Genomic DNA, 22,689 nt, shown 5'->3' on the forward strand with positions numbered 1-22,689 from the left:
GGGTTTTTTTGGCCTTACCTGTCTTTTGTGGAAGGAGAGCTTAAACAAAAAGGAGAGCAGTGTGCATGACTGGTATCTTTTGTGAAGAAGGGTAGTAGTTCTGTGATGGAATGAAGGTTGAATTGCATCTTATCCCCAGAGAGGGTGATGCCTTTAGGTCAGAAAATGAAAGCTCTGCAAAAACTATACAGAAGCTCTTTTTTGCACTGTATGTTTTGCTTGTAGGAGAACAGCAGCTTTCCCACAGCACAAGTCAGCAAAACAGAAGTACAGTTATCATCCGGCCAAATATTTAGTGAAGTAAAAATTAGCTTGAATTTCAGAGTTATTTTAGCAGCATTTTTTATACACCATGGTTGAACTATGGCATTCACTTCCATAAGGTATAGTATGACCACCAACTTGGATGGCTTTACAATAGAATTACATAGTTTCATGGAGAACCAGTGGCTATTAGCCATGATGGCTATGTTCTACCTCTGAATACCAGTTGCTTGGAATCACAAATGGATAGAATGCTATCGCACTCAGGTCTTTCTTGCAAGCTTTCCATAGGCATTTTGCTGGCCACTGTAAGAACAGGATGCTGAACAAGATTGGCCTTTGGCTTGATGCAGCAGGAACTTCTTAGGTTTGTAGACATCATCATGTAAGTTTGAAACAAAGCAATAGCTTTGATATAATGAAAATTTGATATGAATTTAACTTCTATGTGCTCATTCATCAGCTTTGTAGTTAGGTAGTTAGCATAATTTATCAGTATTTTTCAGGGGTTGAGTTGTGGAGTTTATTGCTGGATAGGCATTGTATATAATTTGACATCACTGCTTAGTATTTATTGTTTATTATGTGTTATGTACTATTGTGTATTACCTATTACTATGTGTCACTTTGAATTGTTTTTTTATATAACTTTTGTTTGTTTTGTATTGTTATGTGTTTATACATACCATTATTATATATTGTTATGTTGTGTTATATATTTATATATACATATTTATTATGTTCTGTGTTGTAAACTATCCTGTAGTCTTTTGACAATATAGAAGAGAATTAGTAAATAATTTAAATATTATTTCCAAAATTTAAACCTTGATGTAGCTCCTGTAAAAGGATGCAATGTCCTTTTGGTCCAGTAACTGAACTGTTGGACTGGAATCTGAGAGACTTGGAAGCATAGAATAGTAGCGTTGGAAGGGGCCTTTAAGGCTCAGTGCCAGAATCCTGCTTAAAGCATACCCAACAGGTGGCTATCCATCTGCCTCTTGAATGCCTCCTGTGTCAGAGAGCCCACTACCTCCCTGGGTATTTGGATCCATTGTTATACTGCTCTAACTGCTCTAAATCTGGCTTCCTGCCAGATTCTGTGTCCTGCACTCTGGAATGATCAAAAAGAGATCCTGGCCCTCCTCTGTGTGACAGTCTAAGTACTTGAAGAGTGCTATCATATCTTCCCTCAGTCTTCCCTTCTCAAGGTTAAACATGCCCAGTTTTTTGGGTCTCCCCTCACAAGGCTTTGTTTCCAGTCTCCTGATCATCCTTGTTGCCCTCCTCTGAACCTGTTCCAGTTTGTCTGCATCCTTCTTATAGTGCGGTGTCCAGAACTGGATGTAGTACTGAATAGAGGGGAAATAGTACTTCTCATGATTTGGAAACTATACTTCTGTTAATGCAACCTAAAATAGCATTTGCCTTTTTTTGCAGCCACATCACATTGTTGGTCATATTCAGCTTGTGATGAACAATTCCAAGATCTTTCTCACATGTAGTATTGCTGAGCCAAGTATCCCCCACCTTATAACTATGCATTAGATGTATAACTTTGCACTTGTCCCTGTTAAATTTCATTCTGTTGTTTTCAACCCAATGCTCCAGCCTATGAAGATCCCTTTGAATTTTGTTTCTCTCTTCCAGGTTATTAGCTATCTCTCCCAATTTTGTATCATCTGCAGATTTGATAAGCATTCTCTGAACCTCCTCATCTAAGTCATTGATAAAAATGTTTGAATGTTTTAAAACGTTTTTAAAAACTTGAGTTTGTAATCTTGCCCAACCATAGATAGTAGAAAGCCCATAGGTAATCACATGTAAATCATTGTCTTACTAAGAAAATATTTGTAAATTATTTAATTGTGGAGGGTAACTTTGTTTCTTTAAAATATTTAAATGCATGGCCATTAGAAGCCAGCTCATAATCACTACAACTGACAGACATAAATTAGTCAAAGCAAAGGTTCTTTAATCAGTGGCGTACCTAGCGTATTTGACACCTGGAGCAGACCATTTTTTAACACCCCCCTCTATATGACAAAATTATTTTCAGTAATAATCATGAAATGAAATAAATAATAATAATGGCCAGAAAAGAAATGCAGACAGTGAAAATTTTCGTTTATTGAACTTTGTATATATAATCATGCCAGTAAAAAAAATAAAGAATAAAATAAATATTACAGTACAAAAAAGGAAAAAAGTAACGGATCAATACTTTTTAATTACATTAATGTATTTTTTTGAAAAAAGGGAAAAAAACTTATACCTACATATTGGTCTATCGCAGTAATGAATAATAACATTACAGTTTCTGTTTCTGAGCCTTAACTTCGGCAAATTTGTCAATGACTTCGTCAAAATTAATCTTCTTTGCATATTCATGTTCAATAGACAGTATAGCCAGATTTGTCAATCTATCTTCGCTCATAGTTGATTGAAGAAGACTTTTTATTAATTTTAATTTTGAAAAGTTTATTTCACATGAAGCAACAGGTATACAAATGGTTAGGAAAAGTCTTAAACATAAGGATAAGCTTGGCAGAGATTTGTAAAAATCTCATTTCACAATAAATTCCAGAAATTGCAATACTGTCCATGTCTTTGTTTCTTCGGGATCGATTCTAACTGCTTTCAAATGTCTCCACAGTCGAAAAATTTCCACTGAAATATATTCACTAGAAAATTCATCATAAATTTCTTTTATAATTGGTAAAAACTTCCAAAGTTTTTCTTCTTCTGCAAAAATCAGAGAAAATGGCTGAATGATAGAGAATATTGACATTATTTGATCCATTGCTTTAGAATGAGTGTCCAGTTCTTGGTGAAAACGATCGAGGCATTCAAACATTGCCCTTTTGATTTGTTCTGACAATGTAAGACCAGCATCATTTGTCATTTCTCCTAGCATTCTTCTTCGAAATTTGATTCTTTTTTCTATGTAAATGTCCATTTCCTTACATTTTGTTGTTGCATAGTTAATGGCCTTCTCCGCAATTTCTGTGCTCTGATCTTCAAGGAACAATTTTAAAGCTTGGAGTTTCACTGTACATTGTTCAAGGCTGATTCCGGCTGTTTGCAAATATTTTTGTGTCTGATTAACCTCATGTAAACTTAACAGAAAAAAAGATAACTCAGGAAAGAAAAATTGCATACAGCAGAGAGCAAAATCTGAGCTGATCCTCTTGTGTCCACATTTTCTTTTGGATTGCATAGTACTTCAAAGGTTGAGATTAACTTTCCAAAATTTGTCTTTACTGACGCAAATAAGGACTTGGGATTAATTTCTTTGCTTTTTTCCTGAACACCACCGTGAATACCGGCCATAGTTGCAGCATTGTCATATCCTTGACCACGACAGGTTTATGCTCAGCTATGGGCAGTATATAAATGTAATAAATAAATAAATAAGTCCAGTCCATCACTATCCAGTTGTTTCAAGATCTCTTCTGTGAGTTTAGCAGCAGACTTCCTGGAAATAGGAAAGGAGCCCAAGAATGATTCCTTTATTTCAACTTTACCATCTTCAATATGGACGTATCTAATCACTTCACACATTTGATCAGTGTGTGAAACATCTGGAGTGCTATCAAAAAGAATTCCAAAGTATTTTGCTTTTTTACTATCCGCCACTATTTTTTCTTTGATGTAATTTCCCAGAAGATGAATGAATTCATTTTGAATTTTTGGAGGGTCGCCATAAATCAGGATCGACCTAAAGGCAGTCCATTTCCATTGTTAAACTACTGGGAGCCAGATACCCTTGCCAATCTAGTACAACTCCCCCAGATATCTACTAGTAGATCCTGATCTGCCATCTGCCCACCCTTGGAAGGATGAGGGAAAATGGCTAAGAAAAAAAGGCTACACTGGACCTCTGTCCAGTCATTATAGGATAGTAAGGTTGTCAATCATGGGAAAGCTTTTTTCCTCCTTAATAAGATGTGGGGGGGGGCAGAGAGAAAAGAAATAACCAGGAAGTGGATTTCTAAGCAGGCACAAGGAAAGTGGCAGATCATGGCATACAACATGGTCTTGGTAACCTTCTCCAGCAATTATCAGTGGCTTGTCCCAGGTAAATGAAAAATACACCTTTCAACAGCAGCTGAAGCTACCAAAGGCACTTTGCTGGGACAAGTAGCCCCCAACAACTCCAAAACTCTGCTAAAATCAGAAATACTGGGAATTATATCAGTTTAGACTCTGAACCCAATCTCTTTTACTTAAATTAAAAGAGATTTCTTATTAAATACTTTAAAAAATATTAAAGTTCATATCCCACTTTTCATTACGGTATATAAAATTAACTATTTGGGATCCAGTTGCAATCAGTTTAAAGCCAAAATAATGCACACCACCGCTGCAGTGATTAAACACATGTCTTCAAGCTGCAACGCTAGACCCACTTACTTGAAAGCAAGCCACACTGAACCCAGTGCAACTTGCATCCAAGTAAACAAGTTTAGGGTTACATTTGGGATCCTCTTACAAAGAAGGAAAAACTGCACCAGTGAAAGTTTATAATCCTAAACACACTTACCAGAGAGTAAGTCCCATTGAACATAATGAAATTTACTTCTGAGTAAGCATGCATAGGACTGTGCTGTTAGTTTGAGGTCAGCGCTGTATGCAATCCTATAACATTTTTCGAGGTGATGAATCAAGTACTAGGACATGTGAAAAAATTGTAATGAAAAATAAAGTGCAGTTAAGCGTGTACAGACATCATTTTCCTCCCCCACACTTGAAGTTACTGGGTGGTGGGGAGTTAAATGTACGGTTTCCACATAGGCTTCCTCAAAAATTATCCCCACTCCGCTCAATAGGGCTTCCAGCCACAAAATTAAGGCTGGCAACCTTAATTACGGCATAAATTATTTTCAGTGGGATTTAGGCTGCAATCCTAAGAGATAGACATGACTGCGCTATAAAGGCACATACTGGGTTGCGCCCCCAAATAATTCAATATTGCAGACTAGGTTGGTAGTTGGATGCCTGACCGCCTGAGACTGGTACTACGTGCCTTGATGATGCCAGGATGCTCCAAGCTCTGCAAGGAAACAATCTCTTTGAGCAGCTTGTAAGCGGCGAGGCGGTAGCAACCTCTCGGGTGATCATAGCGTTGCATGCAGCGGCTTACGTCGCTGCCTGTTGAGTGCATGGACTTGAGGGTGACCTCGCTGCCGCTGAGTGGCACATCAGCCCTCAGCACCAGCTTGGTGATGCTGGAGCCCACCAAGTACATGCCTGTCATGCTGCTCAGCTCTGTACGGCCCAAAGTGTCTGCAGTGGCGGCACGTCCTGGAGGTGGAGAAGAAAAGGCGCTTGCCCGAATGGAGGCTCCCACGCGGCTTAGATCCATCTCGCGCCGCTCCAGCACCTGCATCAGGCTCAGGGGCAGACAGTGCACCCCCTTTATTGCCTGCACCCGGGGCGGACCACTCCCACTACTCTGCCCTTGGTATGCCACTGTCTTTAATATTACTCTGATGAAGAGTGATTATGATTATTCTAAAATGCATTAGGAGCTAGTAGCTTAAGTAGTGTTGCCATCTTATATAAGTGGAATCACATTCTTTGGCTTACCATACTTTCAAGTGTATCTTTTGCATTCTTAGGGAATACAAACTTTTATTTTAAAGAAAAGGTGAAACCTAACACCTGACCTAGCATCAAAATTTATGTTTCCACAGTGAAATAACAGAATACAGGCATCCATGATTAAAGGTTCCCTGTTAATGATTAATAACAACCATAATCTTCTCGCATAATTTCCTCAGCACTGCAAAAGGGTTATTTGATGTTACTAATAATTCACTAAGTGGCAAAAAAAACCTTGTAGTTAAAGAACGTACCTATAGCCAACAGATATTTTTAACAAACTATAAAAAGCAGGGAAATTGGGCAACTATAGTGAATGCACCAGGAGAGCAGGAGACCTGACCTCTCTCTGAGATATTGTACTGCCCTACAAACTGGTCAAAATACAAACACAATTTGGGTTGGTCTTTCACAGTCCAATCCATTTCCTGTGTAGGTTGGAAGAATTTGGTAACATGAGCATATGACAACACCTGCCATCTCCAGAGATGGATAATTACATTTTTGCATGTTTGTTGGTGTTCTTCTTACTTTGCTTCTTTCCTGTGTTACTAATGTTTCTACAGAGAATCTAGCCTAGAAAATTTTATTTCTCTCATTATTCATTGTAGAAATCTCTGTCAAATTATTTTTATTAATTTCAAAGCCTTTTTGTTGGTCAATGTCATATGATGGTGAAGACAGGCTTTTGTGTTTCAAACTGAAGGTTATGTTCTATTTATATTTTGTGTGCATTAACAGTTGAATCTGAAACTGCAGTTTGATGTAAAATCAGACTGATTACAATATGTTGCTACTTCAGGAATGACTCTAGCTGTTGGCAAAAACAAACTTGGCCTGTCCAAGATGCATGTTTTCAGCCTGCTATGCTTCAACCTTAAGGCAAGGTGGGCATGGTCAATTGAAAACATAGAGCACCACTAGAAATTTGCTAGACTATATTTCACCCTCCACTGTTTTATCTTGTGCAAACTGAGACACTCCTCATGTCCATTGGAGACTGTTCTGTAGAATAGTCAGTGCCATTATTCCACAATGGTTTTTTTTAGTGTTTTGCTGTATTTCATGTATTCACAGAAATAGAAGCAGAAGAAAATGATTTACTATAGGAAACTTCACTAAAATTGCAACGTAAATCAAACCTATCTAAAGTGACTGTCTTAATATTGTTGCTTTCTGCTTACTAAAACAAGATCAGCACAGCACAAGTCATTTTTCTGTTATTTGGGGTGATTGCAGGTGTTGCCACCACTCAGCATATGCCCAAGAAGTGCATGTTACCAAATTCTTCCAAGTTACACAGGAAGTGGATTGGATTGTGAAAGACCTACCAGAATTGTGTTAGCATTTTTACAAATTTGTAGTGTAGTACAATATCTCAGAGAGGAGGTCAGGTCTTCTGTTCCCCTGGTGCGTTCACTATAGCTGTTCAATTTCCTTGGTTTTTAAAGTTTGACAGAAATGTCTGTTGGCTATAGGTACGGTCTTAAACTGCAAGGGTTTTTTGCCCATTAGTGAAATTTTCTGCTTTTTAATCTGGGAGGTAAGAAATGGGACCCCTGTGCAAGTTTGCTGAGAATGGATTGATCATCTGCATACTTATTAAGTTCAATGGAACTTACTGCCCTGCAGCCATGCTTAGAATAGGTGAAACTGACCATGGGGGGACGGGGAGGGGAGGCAGAGGAAGAGCAGGGGTAGGGAAGGAGGAGGGAGGGGAAGAGGATGGGAGCAGGTGGGAGGAGAGGAGGAGGACAGATTTGATCATTTGCATTTTTTTTAGTTCCATGGGATTTACTCCTGTACAATCATGGTTAGTATAGGTGAAACTGACTTGGAGGAGGGGCAGAGAGTGGGAAGTAAGAGGAAGGGGAAGGGAAGGGGAGGAGATTGGGTAGGTGGGCAAAGGGCAGAGGGAAAGCCCTTTCCTTTCCAAAGGAAAACATTGTGAACAGTATCATGGCTTTTCATGGTTTCCCCCACCTTTTTATTCTACAGCAGGCATATGTAGTCTCACACCCAAATTTAAGCCAAAGCTGCCCCTGGCCACATCCACACCAGATCAAAAGTGCAGTTTGTGAAGAATGCTGAGAGTTGCTAGGAGACTTCCCATTTTCCTTGTAGAGCTAAATTCCGCAGAAGAGGGGCTGTCTGTTAAACCACTCTGGCCACTGGAGCTCTGTCAGGGGAACAGGAGTCTCCTATCAACTCTCAGCACCTTTCATAACCTATACTTCCCAGGATTCTTTGGGGAAGCCATGACTGTCTAAAATGAAATAAAGCCCTGGCCTGGGTGTGGCCACTTGATTAATGAAGCCAAACAACTGTGGGTCTGGCTTTTAGAACAGTTGGTTCTTACTGATCATGCCCACATTATAATAGACTTCAATGTAAAATTTCTTAAATTAATTAAAAATCAGCCAGGCATTTTTTTAACTTTTAAACTGCAGCAGATGATGGTCAGAGTATGGGGCAAAGTCAGTAATAGGATTACAGGTATTCTGTAAACATGGCTGATTTTTAATTAATTTCAACAAATTATGAGATCCCTGACAAAAAAGTCCAATGGGGTCTGGATTTTCCCCCTCATGTTTTACACTTGGATCTCTCGATCCTCTCTGTTTTGTGTATCACCATGAAAACTTAGAAACACTTGCTTAACAGCTCTCTGAGTGCAGGACTATAAGATTTTTAAGGTTTTGTTTTGAAATGTGGTATGGGAAGCAGCAGAAGGGCATGGGGGGGAGTATTTTCCATTTAATGTTGCGGAATGTGAAAAATCCATGCTGGCTGTAATATACAGCCAATCTTGTGGCTGTATAATTACACAACTATTTAAGGTACACATTACTGTGCAGCCGTTACATATCTTGCCGTTGTAATAGTTTTGTAAGTTTGGAGATAAGCCTAAGGTTGCCCCCTTTTCCTAATAGAAATACTATGCCTTGAACTGCTGGATGTTGGGTGGATATTCAGCAAGTGTAGCTGTTCCCACCTCACAGCATCTTTTTTGGGAGTGGAGGGAAGTTGCATCTGTTCAAATTCTGTCTCTTATGCTTATGTTTTATACACAGAACATCTGTTGGGAGGGAAAAAAATCTTGCTCAGAAGATATCCCACTCTGTATCACACTGTGGCAAGTTCACTTTTTTTCAGGGTCACTTTGGAATGTGTGATTCGTGAATATCTCCTGTGTTGTTCACAGATACTGGAAGCCACACATTCATGAGCCACAAGTAAATGTAAGAACTGATCTACGTCTTCTCACCTCAGGTTTAGTGTTTTCATCAGCATTCACACAATGGGCATTATATATGCACCAGCTCCAGGTTCTCCTGCATGAAGAGTGCAGATGCAATTCTGAGTTAATTCTTAGCTGCCTCACTTTAAATCATGTTCTGAATGAAACCATCAGTATCTCACTAAGAATCCTTTCTGTTCTTCCCCTTTCCTATCGTCAGTTCATTTGGAACTGTGAAAACTGCCATCTTCAAGTGCCATCCTATAACATGACAAATGAAGTTCAATTCATTATCCTGAGGGGCTGTTCTGCCAGAACTCAAAGAACTCAGACAGGGCTGTGTTTGTTTCTTTTATTGTAGTAGAGACAGTTTCAATTCAGTGCGCTTCATGAATCTATCTATGGCTTACTCAGAACTCAGCATCTCTCTAGTATTAACTCAGCATCTCTCTAGTACTAACTAGGCACAACTTCGCGGCATTAAGACATTGACAGCAACTACTCCCCCTCCACGGCTTAAGTAAGGCTGAGGGGGGGCACCCTGCTTGCATGTGCCAACTGTCACTGTTGGGAGCATGCTCACAGCCAAAGGCTTCGCCTCGACTGTGTCTGTTGAATCTCCCCCTGTTGAATCTTTTGCTTGGTGCGAGGCAAAGGCAGAGCCTCCATCACCATCCTGTCTTCCCCCCCCCAAGGGAGGGGGCTGCCTGCTGGTGACATAGACACAGGGAGAGAGAAAACAACCAGCTGGTCAGGTTGACTCTCCGCAGGGGTATCTGGAGCTGTTGGGGTTGAACTGTCCTAGTCCAGAGCTGGGATGCCTTCTCGGCCCCACTCTCCGCTTGGCCCTTCACCAGCTCAAACATCCTACTCTAAGTCCTCCTCTGCTTCATTCTCGTCTGTCCACTCCCTCCCAGCAGTGTTTGTGACAAGGTCTGAACCAGTGCCATTTTATTTCTCTCATTAAGACACTGTTACGACTGATACTTGCCAACAAGGTTAGGATTAAGCTTACCCTCTTGGAAGGAAATCCTTTTCTTGCTGTAACCTCTTACACTTATTTCATATTGTTAGAATTACACCAGGGATGGGCTTTTTCTTCTATTTTATAGAGTTTTAAGAACTTGGCTTTGACTTCAGGCTTAGTGGCCTGAAAAATTCTGTAAACATACTGTGTATTTCAGAACAAATGTTTGAATTACATCAAGGGATACTATAGTAGGAGATTGAGGGTCATTGCTATTGGATTTTGTTTCCAGCTGTGCTATTGGCATACCATGTAATATTGAGGAAGTCAATTAAGCTCTCAATGCCTGTAGTTTATTCCATGATCAAAGTTTTGGCAGATATTCCCAGCCATATCAGCTGCCTAGGCACAGGGGCCAATTGCTTCAAGCTTCATACATTTGCATGGGACGGGATCAGCACTGGCCAGTAGTATAGTACAACTGACAGACAAGAAGGAAGGTAAGCCTCAGAAGAATGTTTAACACATACACGCACACACTGGGCCTTTCAGAGTTTTGAAAACTTCCTGGCTGGCTGTCAGACCTAACATTGCCCTTACTGAAAACACACAGAACCCTTAGTCTTCCATCCCACTGTCTTCAGTTCAAGCTGAAGAAAGAGGAAAGGAAACCCCCTCTGTTACACAGGTCTGTTGTCAGTGCTGCTGTGGGGAAAGGCAGAATTCATGACCAGAACTCTGTCCATGCTTATTAGCAGCTTGGGAAGGGGGGACCCTCCATCCAGCATATTTCCCCACTCACATTCTTGCTTGAGAACTTTCTGGGAACTGCTGCCATGATTCCCACGTTATTGCTGCACCAGGCAACTCTTTAATTCTCACATATTTGCCTGCAAGAGTATATAGAACTTTGTATCAAATACTGGGGCCTCTTCAATAAATGCATGAGAATTCTTGCATGTCTGGCAACATTTCACCCCAATTAACCATTTTGTGTGTCTTCTGTATGTAAACAACAATACAGGACACTTTCAAGGCATGGGATTTTATTCTTACATTTTTTGTTGTTTTGCAACTGTTTAACTGCTTTTTTCTGGAACGCTTTTTATTTAACATTAGTGCAATATGGGCAGGATTGCTGGTGGAAAGAGACCAGATTTGTGTCTTTGGGTGTGTCCCTGCATATTTTCTTCTGTAGCCAGATTTATAGGCAGATAAATATGTATCTTAGTGAGAAGCTCTCTGGCCCTCAGTGTCTTTGCATGTCTTGAATTTTGCTGCATTGTTTTCTGTGGTAGTACCATTGCAAGGAGAGGTGAGTCCCAAGGGATCACTTTAGCTGCTATTAAGAATTTGTTTAGTGAGTTGTATGTGACACAAGACAATGGCAAGGTTTAATCCAACAAAGACAGGCTGATATAGGGCATAATAGGGTGTGGATGAGGTCAGCATAACTGAGAGTAAGAAAAGTTGAGGCTATAATGACCCCAAAAATGGTTTTCTAAACATTTTTAAGGGCTTGTAGAGATAGAACTTTTGATATAAAAACAGAAGCACAATTCTTTACTTTGTGTGTGCCTGTTTAGGATTAAGTGCAGTTTGCATTGGATTGGATCAAAAGTTGCCCTAGCATTAGTGACAGATGTCATTTTCACTGAAGGGCCTCAAATCCAGTGGAGGCATTGTAAATGGAAGTGGTTGAAGTGATTTTTGCAAATTCCCCCTTTGCAGGCCCTGCCTCTCACTATATAGTTGAGTTGAGATCCAAGAGCACCATGTTCCATCAACTGAACTGATGCAGCCCTGGCTGCAAACTAGATAATTTAGTGAGAATGAGAATGAGAAAAAGAGAGGGAATGTTAGGGTTGCAAACTTTATAATTGTGCCTTTAAATGTAGCTTGACATACAGATGTTAATCAGATGAAGTTTTTCTTGTTCCTTTATTTGTATGCCAGGAAAAACTTCACATACTAAGTTTCTTAGTATGGCAAACTGCACTATTTTCACAAGAAATCAGAATACTAAATGCAGATCTCATGGTGCTTCCAGTTATGATGTCATTGGGAGCATGGCACCTGCCGTCACCCACTGCAGAATCCCTACAACATCACTATGAACTCTTATACCCTACCCCACCCTGCTTTTATTCCTCCAAGCAGCACTGTCATGAAGGCCTCACTGTAGATTTCAGTGTGAGGCTGTCTTCATTCCTTGTGCCTGCCATGGTACCTTTGCAGGCCTGGTGGATCTTACAAAGATTACTAAGATCGTCAGAGGAAACCTTGCTAATAACACTACAATCTGTTGAGTGTTATCTGGCAACAGGTCAGAAGTGGCCCTTCACCATGATGCTGCCTACTCTCCCACTTCCCATTATTCTGGAAGCACTCATTGTTGAGTGCTTCTGCCATGTGGTAAAAATGTATTTGTTTGCTTGGGCTTTCCTGGAACACCATCACTGTATCCTTCTGCTCTACTATCTGTGATACTGGTTTAAGATGTTATTTTACTTTTGCAAATCGCTTTGAGGTTTCTTTTAATGTAAACAGTATAGAAATATTGTCAAATAATAGATTAAAAAGAGGTGTTTCTACACGTGAGCCTGGATCAGGGCCAGTGCAAAAAATGTGCAAAAGCTACCGACACTTAAATATATAGGAAATATTTACCCTGTTTGGGTTAGTTGTGGCACATAGCAGAAAACTGCCTTTGCTCAGCTACTGCTTCTAATATACTTGCTCTCCTTTCTGCCATCATCCCGGTAGGGAAAGAGTTTGAAAATTGAAAATAGTAAATGTGTTTGGGAATGAGCTGGAGGAAGCTAGGGAAATATAGTGAACATATATAAGCAAAAGGGAGTGTCACAGGTCTGATGGTTGTATTCATCCTTAATGCAGACAGACTCAAACAAGGTACTCTAGAGCATTGAAAGTAGAAGTTCATTTTCTAAAAGAAGCACTCCTTGAAGTGATGTGAGGCCATTAAGATTCTAGCCATAAAGAACCAGATATTTACTTTGTGATATTTTTCTAGCAAATTGTAATAACAAATACTCATTGTTATTACATAGGAAAGAAGGCACTAGATAAATATATTCTACTGTACATAATCACAGTTATACCCAGGTTTCCAGTATGGTCCCAGTAAGTGAATATTGTCTGTGATAAATGCCTTATTATTTTATGAATACTTTTGTTATTGATATTAATTAAATTTCTATCTTGCCCTTCCTCCTAAAAGGAGCCCAGTGGCAAACAAAGGAGAAAACCAGGGCTGTGGAGTTGGTACACCAAACCTTCAACTCCGACTCCGATTCCTCTGTTTTTCTACTCTCCGACTCCTCTATTTTTCTACTGTCCGACTCCACCCAAAATTGCTTCTTGTCAATCAAAATTTATTTGGAAGTCGGAGTCGGTACATTTCTACCGACTCCTCCCCCTTCCAAAATTGCTCCCGACTCTGACTCCACCCACAATTGCTCCTGACTCTGACTCCGACTCTCCGACTCTGACTCCACAGCCCTGGAGAAAACACTAAAAACATCTTAAAACCTCTTCCTAACATATTAAGAATATATTTTTCAAAAGTTTAAAAACATCTTAAAAAGCAATTCCAAAGCAGACAGAGTAGGATGAGGTCTCTATTTCAAAGGCTTTTTGAAAGAGGAAAGTCTTCAGTAGGCGCTGAAAAGATAACTGGGATGACACCTGTCTTATTATTTAAAGGGCTGGAATTCCAAAGGGTAGGTGCCACAACACTAAAGGTCCACTTCCTATGTTGTGCGGGATGGAGCTCCTGATAAGATGGTATCTGCAGGAAGCCCTCACCTGCAGAGCACATTGATTGACTTACAGGAGGTGAGACGACTAGAACGCCGGTGGCGGAAATCCCGTTCTGAAGATGTTCGGACACAGGTTAGAGCAGCAATAGCTGCCTACCAGGTGGCAATAAAGGCAACAAAGAATGATTTCTTTGCTGCCTCTATTACATCTGCAGAGTGCTGTCCCAGGAAGCTGTTCCAAGTGGTCCGAAGCCTGGTCGGTCCAGTTGCTCAGGAACCCTTGGAGCACTCAAAGGCTTCCTGTGACAAATTGGCAAGGCACTTTGCTGATAAAATCGAACACCTGAAGAACTAGATTCCGTACGCTGTGGATGCAGTAGAGGATCCAGAGTTGACCAGTTGCAATCCGGTTCAGTGGGATCGGTTCCGGCCTCTTCCTTCTGAGGATGTGGACAAGGTACTCTCAACGGTGAAGCCTACCACCTGTCTGACTGATCCTTGCCCATCATGGTTCCTTATGAACTGCAAGGAGAAATTGGGCGAAGGGATCAGGGCGGTGGTAAATGCATCCTTGAAAGAGGGTGTACTGCCACCGGCCCTCAAGGAGGCAATTATAAAACCCATTTTGAAAAAACCCTCCTTGGATCCCCAAGTCTTGAACAACTTTCGCCCCATTTCAAATTTGCCATTTTTGGGCAAGATCATTGAGTGAGTGGTGGCTAGCCAGTTGTCAGCACACTTGGGTGAAACGGATTATTTGGATCCATACCAATCGGGTTTCAGGACTGGACATGGTACTGAAACAGCCTTGGTCGCTCTGGTGGATGATATGAGGAGGGCATTAGACAGGGGAGAATTCACCTTTCTTGTCCTCCTGGATCTCTCAGCGGCTTTTGATACCGTCGACCACGGTATCCTGTTAGATCACCTGGAAGGATTGGGAATAGGAGGCACTGTTTTACAGTGGTTCCATTCCTTTCTCTCTGACAGGCATCAACAGGTAGCATTGGGAGATGAGGTTTCAGACCCTTGGCCCCTCACTTGTGGAGTGCCACAGGGTTCTGTCCGCTCTCCCATGCTATTTAACATCTATATAAAACCGCTGGGAGCTATCATCAGGAGTTTTGGTCTGCGGTGTCACCAATATGCTGATGACACGCAGCTCTACCTCTCTTTTAAATCCTCACCGGAGTTGGCTGTGGAGACCTTGTCCAAGTGCCTGGAATCCGTGAGTGGGTGGATGGGAAGGAACAGGCTGAAGCTCAATCCTGATAAGACCGAGGTGCTGCTTGTGGGTGACAGGGGAAGGTTGGGTGATGTTGACCTGAGGCTTAATGGGGTGAGTTTACCCCTGAAGGATCAGGTCCGCAGCCTCGGGGTTGTTCTTGATTCCAGGCTGTCCATGGAGGCGCAGATTTCGGCAGTGAGCCGGGCAGCTTGGTATCAACTACACCTCATACGGAGGCTGCAACCCTACCTCCCTATTCATCAGCTCCCACTGGTAGTACATGCCCTGGTCACCTCTCGATTAGACTACTGCAATGCGCTCTACGTGGGGTTACCCTTGAAAACGGTCCGGAAACTACAATTGGTGCAGAATGCGGCGGCTTGGTTGCTTACAAACAGCCGCCGCCGCGATCACATCACACCAGTGTTATTACATCTACATTGGCTTCCAGTTGTTTTCCGGGCCCAATTCAAAGTGTTGGTGTTAACCTTTAAATCCCTATACGGTCTCGGCCCAGTTTACCTGAAGGAGCACCTCCAGTACCACCAATTAAGCTGCCCGACTAGATCAGCCACGCAGGGCCTTCTCTCAGTCCCCCCAACGAAAACAGCTAGGTTGGTGGGGACTAGAGAGAGGGCATTTTTAGTGGCGGCCCCCACTCTCTGGAACTCCCTCCCGTTTGATCTTCGCCATGCCCCTTCCCTGGATACATTTCGCCGAGCCTTAAAAACTTGGCTCTTTGGACAGGCCTTTGGGATCTCCGGGGTGGGCTAATTTTTCTGTGATTGTTTATTGTTTCTGTGAAAATTGTTTACTGATTGCCCTACATAGTTTTATGCCTGCATTAGTGTTGACTGCATTGTATTTTATTCTGTAATTATATTGTATTTTATTGAATTTTAATATGTACGTCGCCTAGAGTGGCTTCGGCCAGATAGGCGACACAAAAATTATTATTATTATTATTATTATTATTATAAGGGTAAGATGATTTTTCAAGTACCCTAGTCCCAAACTGTATAGGGCTTTGTACACCAAAACCAGCATCTTGAACTTGGCTCACCAGCACCAGCTGATGGCTAATAGGAAAATCCGTTTAATTAGAATTCAGATTTGCAAAACAATTATATGGGCCATATAATTATTCACTCTACCCATTATTTTGGTTTTTTGCTTCAAGATATATAACAAGTACAGATATAACCTTTGCCTTCTAAAGGAGAAAGAAGCACAAAACCAAAACAAAATACAGAAGTTATTTAAGGATTTGCCATAATGGTTGTACCACACATTCTGGCCACAGGGGACTACGTTTTATATTTGTCAACCTTTTGTGTTGTATTGAGGCTCTGATCCTATCCCTTGGCATCGATGGCTATGGGAGAGAGAATTAGGATGCAGCCTTGTGACTTTTCCACTAGCAGAGAGGAGCACAGCTGGTGGGAGTAGCCAAAATCTGTGACATTTCAGGGCAGGACACCAGAGGCTCGGGATCTGCTGGATCCGAAACTCTACAGATCCCATGAGGAATCCAGTCCTTGGGCCCTGTAGCTATGCCAGCCTGGAGGTGATATGGTGGAGGAAAACAGCCCGCCTTCTATCCTGGCCAGCAGGGCAATCCACTTCTGTGTATCTCCCTATCTCCTCATTGGGAACACTCTGCCTGAGGCACTAATATAAAGCAGAAGCAGCTGGCTTGGTGGAATGCCAGTTTGGAACTTCCCTATTCCTGGAATAGGTCAGGGTGGCGGTGAGAATGGGGCAGCAAGTTTACACCAGCGGGAGCGCTGGATTGGCTCCTGTGGTGCACCCGCGCACCATCAACTTTGCTGCCTGCCTGCCCCTGCCCCATCCTGCTAAGTGATAGTGAAGCCACTGCTTGGAGGCCCGCTCCGCCGCACCTCCCCACCAAGCCAGGTACAGCTGGAAAACGTTAGTTAAAAAGAGAAGTAAAATGAATTCTAAGTACAACATTGACAAAAATATGATCTTGCAACAAAGCTGATGGATTATTTTTCTGATCCTGGTTTATTTTTGTACATTGGTGTCTATTGTGTGAATCCTCCCTTCTCTTTTCCCATATGTAAACAGTTGCTAAATCCTGCCACTTCTTCCTCTGCAGCAACATTTCCAAGATGCTTCGAATCTGCATTGGTAATCATGAGTTTGAAACCAAGGGTGGGAGATATTCCAGGTTAATTAGAAGTGTTTGGCTTTGCATATGCAGTTTATAATCTTTGTTGTTTAGTCTGTATAAGCAACATTTTAGTAGGTCAGTCAATGATTAAAAGTCTTGCCTGATTAAGAAACCTTGTGTGAAGGAAGTTGCGGGGAGGGGTTTCATAGCATGTATGAGTTAATGGCTCATGCTTCTAATCACTTCATAAAGCATATGATGCCCAGTAATAACTGAAGAGAGATCCAGATCTGGAGTCAGCACTTTCCAAATTCATGTTATTGCTTGTCTCTATAATTATTGTCACCTGCATTAAATTATAAGGGTCCACCTTTCATTCTGTAATTTTTGAAATACTTTCAAGGTTGTTAAGTTTGGGTATATATTTTGAATTCAGGATGCTGCTGGTAAACATTTAGTTTGCTGCAAGGTAAAACTAAAGCATTTCATTGGTACAATGAAGGCTACAATCCTATACATACTTACATAGGAGTAACTCAGTGGGACTTGCTTCTGGGTACACATGCATAGGATTTCACTGTGATAGTACTGTTTAACAAGAAAAATGTTGTATGATGCTGGATGTGTATGTGTACAGACACACACACACACATGTTGTTTGTATATGGTATATTATCATCTATATTTTGACATAATTTTGAAATAATTGGAACAATACATCCATACTATTGGTGCAGTAGATACATGCAGAGGATTCGCATAGGCCTGTTTTCTCTCTTCCCCATTTATATGTGTGCAAGGCATGATAGGGCAATAGGGAAATAGAAATCTGTACATGGCTCCCTATATTGCTATCTAGTCTTTCTCTTGCCTTGACAGATGTTACTTCTAGTAGGATCATAAGTAACTTGTATTGGGCTGAGATGGCTGAGTGAGACATGTGAAGAGGGTATAGATTGCCCATTTCCCCCAACATTCCATTGTGCCATCTACACAAGGATTTGTGCATGCACACATTTAAAAACAGGGACCTATATGGTTGTGGAAATCATCCACACATAGATGTTGCACCTACATTTTGCGTGGACTATGCCCAATGTGTTCAACATGTGTAGAAGTATTAATTTTGATGGGATCTCTTATGTTTGCTTTAGGGTCGACCCTATTCCATACGACACCCCGAAACCAGCAGGCCACACGCGGTTTGTCTGCATCTCAGACACACACTCCAGAACAGATGGAATCCAGATGCCTTATGGGGACATCTTGCTTCATACAGGCGATTTCACTGAGTTGGGGCTGCCTTCTGAGGTTAAGAAGTTTAATGACTGGTTAGGTAAGGAATTACTGCATTTTGGTGACCCCAATTAACCTTTGCTATCCAAGTGTCATTTACAGCCTCCTAATTGTGTTAAAGCTTTGAAGAACATTCAGCCCATAGCCTTGTCATCCTGTTATGTTCTCTGTCTCATCCAAATATGGTTCTGTTAAATAAGCTTGGATTTATATGTGTGTTCTTACGTTTTTAGTACCTGGTGCTCAGTCATCTGGCATTGCACGATGACAAAAGTTAAATAGTTGGGTGGCAACCGTGAGCACCCTGCTGTGCATGTCCTGAAGGATACCTGAGTTTCTGTTCATGTACAAAAGAGGAATAGCAAAAATACAACTACTTCTACTCTATACAGTGGCTTGAAAGGGGCTCTGTGGAGCAACATAATGCTGTGAGATGAACATATGTTTCAGATAAAGGGGTGCAAGCCTATTAACCTCCTGATGACTGATGGCTCTTATGCTTTACGTGGTCTCCAAGGAGCAAGGCACCTATTGCAATACTCAATTTTGCTAAGTATATCCTAACAGCCCATTGATCTTAGTGAGCTTCTAATAAGTTGACATAATAGTTCAACAAGTAAAATGAAAGACAGCAGGGATGGTGCTAAATCAAGGTATTGGGTATTACTATCCTGTGAGAAATTTTGAGGCCAATTGTATGTGTCTAGGTAACTTGAAGAGATTAGCTAGAAAAGGGGTTGGGGTAGTAAGAAGACTAAAATGGCAGGATGACCCTGAAGAATGTGCTAGCTTTCTAAAAACTTTTTTACTTGTTTAAATGAAACTGCATCATTATATAAAAAGTCTTTTAAAGCATGGCTTTGACATTGCACTCTTACAGTTTATGTCTAGTGACTATTGCTAAAGGCCCCTAATGGCATCATTAAATCCCACTGGATTCCCTTGGAAAGCCCTTGGGGAGATGAGAGAAGGGAAATTTTAGTTCTTAAAAGGATTGGGGCGGGGGGGGGGGGTTTGCAAAAAAATAATAAAATGAAATAGTTGCTCTTCCACATTTTGGCCTTTCTTTGCCCTTTACCTCTATCTCTTATCTCTATTGACCATCTTCCAGCTTCATCTCTATTCCCATTTGATTTTGTAAACTCTTTGTCTTATTTTTGACATTGTTTCTTCATTTTTCTTGTCTTTGAAGGCTGTGCACTGGGTCTGAGTGCTGATAGTGTCTGTCTCATAACTGAAAAGGGTACAGAGTTAGAATAATTTAAAGACAACACTTTCTTCATTAGTATTATTGTTGTGAGTTTTCTGATATAATGTAGGGGAAAACTGTCTAAACTGAGTTTGAATTGGAAAATTACTGTTAAATATTGATTTATTTAAAACATTAAAACATTTGACCTTTCATCAAAATTTGTTTACAGAGCATTTTACAAAGTTAAAATAAAATACAATCACAACACAGATTATTCTTCTAATTGCTCGTCTTCAAGGCTGTGGATTCAAAGGTTTACTAATTTCCCCATCATCTCTGGAATCCGCAGAATAGAGCTGTAGTCTGCGTCTCTGCCAGGGCTAGGGAACCTATGGCCCTCCAGAAGGGCCGTAGCTCAGTGGTAGAGCATTTGCTTTGCATGCAGAAGGTCTCAGGTTCAGTCCCTGGCATCTCCAGGTAGGGCTGAGAGACATTTCTGCCTGAGACTCTGGAGCGCCACTGCTGGTCAGTGTAGACAATAGTGAGCTAGATGGACCAGGGGTCTGACTCGGTATAAGGCAGTTTCCTCTGTTCCTAGATGTTGAACTGCAAGTCCCAGCCATCCTGGCCACGCTGGCTGGGGCTGATGGGAGTTGGAAGTATATAACATCTGGAGAGTCACAGGTTCCCCAGCCCTGTTCTGTGCAGTTCTTTCCTAGTATACCATATACTTTGTATATATCATGCTTGATTCAGTCACATGAAAGACAGACATTTTGTATCAAACTTGCCATCCTATTTACTTATTTAAACAAATTTCTTGCATTCATTACGAGTTAGATTCCACAGTTGTGGCAGGTCAGTTCATGGAGATGTCCAGAGCACTATCTGGTCCAGTACTGAAGGATGTGTTTTAGTTGGTGCTTCGGAATGTAGACAAGGTTGTTGGCTGGGCTTGTATGACCAGAGCTTGGAAAAGTTACTTTTTTGAACTACAACTCCCATCAGCCCAATCCAGTGGCCATGCTGGCTGGGGCTGATGGGAGTCGTAGTTCAAAAAAGTAACTTTTCCAAGCTCTGTGTATGACCATATGTGTGTTTGATCCTTGACCCTCGTGGCTTATAAAATCCAGCAGGAAGGGGAATGCTGTTTGGGCTAAGTTGTTATGAATCCCTCATTATAAGAGAGAGAGAGAGCCTGAACTGCCTGACGGAGGTGATAATGTGACCAGGGCCAGCTCCAGGCATGCTGGGGTCCTTGGGCACCAGCCTGCCCCAGGCACTGGCAGTCCCCTTCTGCAATTCGCGGCAGGATTGGTATCGCGGATCGCAGGGCAGGAGATCCCAAGCCGCCCGCCATTCCACCCTCTACTTACCTTTCTCTGTGCTGTTTTTTGGCTGCGTGCACTGCACGCACAAGTTTGCCATCAATCAAGATGGCAGCCGAGGTTTCCCTAAGGGGCTGATGCCTCGGCTGCCATCTTGGTTGATGGCACGCATGAGTGCTACATGCACTCATTGCTGCCATCAACCAAGATGGTGGCAGAGGCTTCAGCCCCTTAGGGAAACCTCGGCCGCCATCTTGATTGATGGCAAATCTGTGTGCGCAGTGTGTGCAGCCGCAAAAAAACAGCAGAGAAAAAGGTAGGTGAAGCGGGGGAATGGCAGGCAGCTCTGAAGCTCCTGTCCTGCTATCCGCAGCAGCAATCCTGCCACAGATTGTGGAAGGGGAGTGCAAGGGCCCCTCAGGGGTCCCTGTAGCCCCAGGGGCCCTTGGCCAGTGCCCCACCTGGCCGCCCGTTAGAACCGGCCCTTAGTGTGACCACACCTGAAGAAACTTTCCTTAGCCCAGAAGATTTAAATAACTACATACCAGTGGCAAATGTGCCCTTCCTAGAGCTCTTTGTCACTGATCAAGGTTCTTTTGTTGTTGTTTTAATCCATTTCAACTAGCGATTAAGCACAGTTTTTGTACCAAGAGCACCTTTGTGGGGGGGGGGATAACATATGGAGAGAGAATCATAAAACCATAGAATAGTAGAATTGGGAGGGCCAATTTGAGAGCTAGAACGCAGCTCAGTTGGCTTTCCTTGATCTCTCAGTTGCTTTCAGAACCATCAGTCATGGTGTCCTTTTGGGATGGGTGTTGGAGGTTGGGGTAGAGGGTACTACTTTGCAGTAGGTTTGCTTCTGCTTGGATGGTTGATCCTAGAAGATGGAATTGGAGGATTTTTGCTTGGGCTCATAGAATCTACAGTATGGGGTTCTGCAGGGTTCGATCTTATCCCCTATGCTATTTAACATCTACATGAAACCACTGAGTGGGGTCATTCAGAGTTTTGGAGAGTTGTGCCATCAATATGTAGATGACACACTTTACCATCTTTTCAGCAGCAGGGAAAGGCCTTTTTCCCCAAGCCTTTAAACAGTTTTTAGCATTTTTAATAATATCTTTTGTTTTAACATTATTTATAGGGATTACTTAATCTGATGGGCACTTGTGCTTGTATTTGTGTTTTTGCTTAAGTAGCAGATTTTGCTGTTAGTTGTTGACTTGTGAAGATTAGCTACGGTGTTATTTGTTATATTGGATTTTTTATCGGTTTTAAATTGTAAGTTTCCTAGAAGGTTTGGCATAGATGATGATTACTACTACTGGCCTCCTTCAGGAGGAAGGGTAGGATAAATATATTATTTATTTATAAATATATTTGTACACTGCTATTTCATTTTTTAAAAAAACATCAAAGAGGTTTGCAACAAATAATAAAAGCCCAGACAGTAAAAACCATTAAAAATACAGTGAAAACAAAAGGTCAACTATTGTAAAAAGAGATCATCTTAATTGCCTGCAACAGCCTGGTGGAACAGAAGGGTTTTCAGTGTTGGAAGTGGGGCAAGAGCAACTCCTGTTGTTCTTCTGTTTAAGCTCCAGAGGGAAGATAGGGCTAGGGTCCTCCAGATGGAGAGGCTTT

At 41.6% G+C, this 22,689-nt stretch overlaps 1 protein-coding gene across 11 annotated transcripts in view; it reads left to right on the top strand.

The window, feature by feature from the left end:
- Positions 1–22,689, top strand: part of MPPED2 (metallophosphoesterase domain containing 2) — a 233,588-nt gene that overhangs the window by 46,547 nt on the left and 164,352 nt on the right. For 8 of the 11 annotated variants that reach the window (XM_061610571.1, XM_061610566.1, XM_061610564.1 and 5 more), the window contains one exon: positions 18,381–18,562. The exons of 1 other annotated variant lie outside the window; for it this stretch is intronic. In XM_061610571.1, coding sequence (XP_061466555.1) covers positions 18,381–18,562 — 182 coding nt within the window. Of the gene's footprint in view, positions 1–18,380; positions 18,563–22,689 lie in introns of those variants that run through there. 2 more of the 11 variants (XM_061610572.1, XM_061610574.1) reach the window with 1 other exon arrangement.

Source organism: Rhineura floridana, chromosome 2 (assembly GCF_030035675.1).
Source record: "Rhineura floridana isolate rRhiFlo1 chromosome 2, rRhiFlo1.hap2, whole genome shotgun sequence".
NCBI lineage: Eukaryota > Metazoa > Chordata > Lepidosauria > Squamata > Rhineuridae > Rhineura > Rhineura floridana.